Genomic DNA, 5,319 nt, shown 5'->3' with positions numbered 1-5,319 from the left:
CCATCAGAAAAATAAAAACAAATATATTTGAACTTTTTTTAAACTTTAGAATATTATATTTTCCTAGTAATTCTTGTTGAATATTCACCAATCTCTTATGGTGTTTAGAACTGATTACAGTTATTTGTTATTTTAATTATTTCAGCCACATTATTATTAACAAATATAAAATTGAATTTAAGTTTTTAATTACTAATACTGAAAATTTTGAATCGTCGAACAACTTCTATAATTCTATTTACTGAAAAAAGTTTTTGTTATTTTACAAAATCACACCACAGGAGTAATCACATATAAATCTGGGTCAAATTTTTAATTTCCAACAAAGGTTTTCTTTAATTGCAATCAATGTTATACCATGGTAAGGTCTAAAGGGAAAATTCTTTTGAAAATTATCAGAAAATACGGGATTTATACCAATTGAATTGTAAACAAAAAATTTAATTTAATTTTTTTTTATTCACAGGTGTTCCTGCTTAAAAAACATTTCATGAATTTGGATGGATCATTATTTACTTTGTATTTTCGAATGCTGAATACAAAAGTGAAATTTATCATAAAATATTTTCTCTGAATTATGTAATTTAAGAAAGGATTTCTAAATAATGAAAAATGTCACACATGCTGAATGGAAGGATATTTTAAACAAACTTTTTGTTGGATTTGTATTCTGAAATTCTAAGGACTTTAACAATTATAGCAGAAAATATTTTATGATAAACGTGATTAACCAATTCCAAGAAATTCCAACCAGAACCAAATTATGGAAATGCATACAAAACCAAAGCTATATTCTTGTAAGTTGTGTAATTATTCTAATGCGTATGAATCAAACTTAGAGCTACATATGCGAAAACACCCAAAGAAATCATTTTTTTGTAATGTCTGCGATTATTCTTGTTACCATGAATGTAATTTAATTATGCATATGCGAAAACACACAGGTGAAAAGCCATATTCTTGTAACATCTGTGATTATTCGACAGCTCGTAAAGCCAGTTTAATTATACATATGCGAACGCACACAGGTGAAAAACCATTCTCATGCATAGCATGTGAGTATACTGGTTCATCGCGAACAAATTTACTGAAACATTTGAAAACACACACCGATGAAAAGCCATATTCTTGTAATGTTTGTGGTTATTCGTGTCGTCGTCAAACAAATTTAATTTTGCATATACGATCACACACAGGTGAAAAGCCATATTCTTGTGAAGTATGTGAATATTCTAGTGCTTCTAAGTCTGGGTTAGTCGAACATATGAAAAGACACAGTGGTGAAAAGCCATATTCTTGTGAAATATGTGACTATTCTTGTACTTCTAATTCAAGGTTGGTCAAACATATGGAGAGACACAGTAGTGAAAAGCCATATTCTTGCAAAATATGTTACTATTCTTATACTTCTAAGTCGAGGTTGGTCAAGCATATGAAGAGACACAGTGCTTATGAAAATTAAAGACCATTATCAGAATCGAGCAAGTAGTACAACATCTATAACACAACTTGCCACTGATTTTGGAAAAGATTGCCTTACAAATGATACTGAGAACCCAAACAAGCCTGCCACTGACATAGCTCAGAAAAGTCGGAAAAAATACACTAGCCAGTTCCATAGTGTTAAAACAGAAGAATGGACCAACCATAAACGGGCAAAATACCTACCGACTGAACTATCCCAAGAATATATTGATAGAGGATCCCTCCATTACGACCAAGAGAGGTTGATATTGGCTGCACAAGACCAGGGCCTCATGACAAACGCCTTCAAAAAAATGTGTGGTCTAAGCAACAATAATAAATGCAGGTTCTGTAGCACTGAGGTTGAGAGTGTGGGCCACCTGATTTCTGGTTGCAAAGTCCTACTTGGAGATGGTTATTATACAGATCGCCATAACGGAGTTTGCAAATACCTTCACTGGAAGATATGTAAGAAACTCAACATTCAGTGTAGTAAAAAATCCTGGGAACATATACCCGAACGAACAGTTAGGAATGACAACTACACTATTCACTATGACTACATAATCCCTACTGCTACATATCTTGAAAACGCAGCTGTTAAACCAGATATAGTGATTTGGGACAGAGCAAACAAAAAAGCGACCGTAATAGAGGTCAGTGTACCCAATGATACAGGGCTTAACAGAGTTGAGAGGGAAAAGATAACAAAGTATCAAGGACTTATGTATGATATGAAACGAAACTGGAAATTAAAAGACGTTTCAATTATACCAGTCATCATAGGAGCAACTGGGCTTATGAAAAAGAACTTTAAAAAGTACATAGCAAGCATACCCGGTAAACCAAGTGCAAGTGAAATACAAACGATTGCACTGAAAGGGACAGCTAGAATCCTGAAAAGATCTCTTGGTTGGACTCACTAAAATAGGGGTAAATGTCAGACATCTGGTTGGATGTCCCATCCCCTAGAAGAAAAAGTTTAAGAAAAATGAAAAAAAAAAAGAGACAAAATGAAAAACTGTATTCTTGCGAAATATGTAAATTTTCTAGTCGTGCTAAGTCAACGTTAGTCAAACAAATTGAAACCCACAGTGATGTAAAGCCGTATTTATGTCATCTGTGTGATTATTCTTGTTCTAATGAATCAAATTTAACTAAACATATTCGAACACACACAGATGAAAAACAGTTTTTATGTAATGTATGTGAATATTCTTGTTCAACTGCCTCAGCTTTAATTATCCATACACGAACTCACACTCACACACAATACTAGAAGACTGCAGAAGAAGACAAAGAAATCTGTCAATGGCCTGGATTGATTACAAGAAGGCCTTTGACAGTATACCTCATTCCGGGATACTTTGCTGTTTGGAGCTGTATAATATGCACACAGATATTAAATCATTCCTTCGGAAGCAAATGACCAAATGGTGCACATCAATTATGCGACAGTACACGGAAGGAAGGATACAGATCCCAAATATTAAGATCAAATGAGGAATATTCCAGGGAGACACCGCTCCTTTGTTGCCTCACAATGGATCCAGTAAGTAAGCTATTTAAACAATCCAATGCTGGATACAATCTCAGCATGGGCAGAAAGAAAGAGGAAAATAAAAGAGTATACCATCTACTCTTTATGGACGATTTTAAAGTCTATGCGGAATCCGAGAAACAACTTGCCTCTCTGATAGACATTGTTAAAAAGTATACAGAGGACATCTGCATGGAGTTTGTATTCAACAAATGCACTAAGTGCACCATAAAGAAAGGAAGAAAGACAGCATCAGAACATCTTAATCTTGACAATGGCTTTATTGAAGACCTTGAAGAAGATGCTATCTATAAATACCTGGAAGTAGAGGAGAATGAGACACTTGAACATGGAAAGATGAGAGAAAAAGTACAGGGAGAATACTTCAAATGATGTTAAAAAATCCTCTCATCATCATCTTATCACTGAAAAACAAAATTACTGCCATCAATCAATTGGCAATACCCGTTGTCTCTTATGGATTTGGCATAATCAATTTGCCACAGAACTGCATCAATAACCTTTACATAAAAACTCTGAAAATGCTGGCCCTTTATAAAGTCATTTACAAACATCAGTGCATGAACAGGCTGTACTTACCATGGAGAGAAGGTGGTTTAGGTCTCACTGAAATTAATCACACATACCGAGCTTCAATGGGAAGCATAGACCAACATATCAAATGTTCTTCTGACCCAAAAATAAAAATGGCGAATGAACATCATACCAAATGTCTACCTCAGCAGATGTCAACTACAAAGCTTGGCGAAAATTTCAGTGGTAACACATTGGATAATACAATACAAAAATATGACAACCTAATCGCACAAAAGAAGATAGAGGAGTATACATAAAGGAAACTGAAGACAAGACTAGAAGGATGGCAACAACATATGAGAGCAGGCAGGTTCATGGAAGAACTGAACCAGAACTACATTGACAAGGAGGCCTCACTACAATGGCTTAAAAGTGACAAATTTCCATTTGACAAAGAACGATTAATTATAACTGCACAGGACCAAGGCTTACTCACAAATGGATTTAAGAAAATGGCTGGTCTACAAAAAACCGACCAATGCAGATTCTGTCACTTGGCTGTTGAAAACCCAAGCCACCTAATGTCTAGAAGCGAGATCCTTCTAGCCGAAGGTCTTTACACTGCCCGCCACAACAAAGTATGTAGATACTTACACTGGAAGATCTGTGGAGAGATGCAACTAGATAGGTCGTCGAACATCTGGGAACATGAACCACCATTGATAACATCAAACGGAAAAGTGGCAGTGTTCTACGACAAAGACATACAGGCAGGCAGATACATAAAAGACAAGGCCATCAAGCCAGATATAGTAATATGGAACAAACCCGAAAGAACTGCACTCATTATCGACGTCACAGTTGCAAATGACTTTGGCCTTAATAGAACTGAACGGGAAAAAATAAAATATCAGGACCTAAAAAATGATCTAAAAACGAAATAATCTCTGAAAGAAATAAACATTATTCTGGTTGTGACAGGAGCAACTGGCCTAATAAAAAAGAATCTTCAGAAATACTTAGAAACAATCCCTGGAAAACCAAGCTGTAAGGAAATACAGAGAGCAGCCATAAAGGGAACAGTGTCTATTCTTAAAAGAGCCCTCGGATATAAATTTAAACTATAATAGAATCAAGTGTTAGCCGCAGGAAGGAGCTCCTTGATCTCTTAAAACTAACAAAATTAAAATAAAAACAAGTGAGAACTTGAATGCCTACTAGACACTATCCTCTGGTACGAGGATACTTTTCCATAGAAGTAAACCCTGACCAAATATTCAAAATCACATAGTATTCGCTGCCCAAATAAGATCTGACTACGGCTACCTCACATTAGCTTTTACGAGGAATGATGCACCTTCTCCAAGTGATGTTACCTCAAGTAATAGCACAAAGCTGGATACTCCAGCAGACTAGATAAATTCTTTTCCTGGAATCCAGTAAGACCAAGAGACCAAAATAGAAGATATACTACAACATATGAAAATGGTTAATTGGGGAGAGGAAATTATGTTCTCAATTTCTTTACTAACTTAGTGTTTGAGAGATAAAGAAATTTAATGGAACATTCGAATATCTATGTATCTTGATTGAGATTGTCGGACTGACTTCTTCATCTTGGTTGTTATCGTCACAACGTTTTGACCGTTTTGCCCTCCGGCGTTCATCAGGTGTTTTGTATCGAACTGGGGAACCATTTGTTAGGAGTCTCGAACCCAACCCTTTATTATTATTACGGGGGTACCGTGTTTGGACTCCAGCTAGGCTCTGGGACATAG

At 35.6% G+C, this 5,319-nt stretch overlaps 1 protein-coding gene across 1 annotated transcript in view; it reads left to right on the top strand.

The window, feature by feature from the left end:
• Nucleotides 1-5,000, top strand: part of LOC145254664 (uncharacterized) — a 16,373-nt gene extending 11,373 nt beyond the window's left edge. Inside the window, exon 2 of the mRNA XM_080113311.1 lies at nucleotides 467-5,000. Coding sequence (XP_079969437.1) covers nucleotides 1,452-2,390 — 939 coding nt within the window. The 5' untranslated portion in view covers nucleotides 467-1,451 and the 3' untranslated portion in view covers nucleotides 2,391-5,000. The remainder of the gene's footprint in view (nucleotides 1-466) is intronic.
• Nucleotides 5,001-5,319: the final 319 nt, after the last annotated feature.

This window comes from Euprymna scolopes, chromosome 30, assembly GCF_053919585.1.
Source record: "Euprymna scolopes isolate OS-2025 chromosome 30, ASM5391958v1, whole genome shotgun sequence".
Taxonomy (NCBI): domain Eukaryota; kingdom Metazoa; phylum Mollusca; class Cephalopoda; order Sepiida; family Sepiolidae; genus Euprymna; species Euprymna scolopes.
Note: the sequence above shows the minus strand (reverse complement) of the source record. Positions and strands in the feature narration are given on the sequence as shown.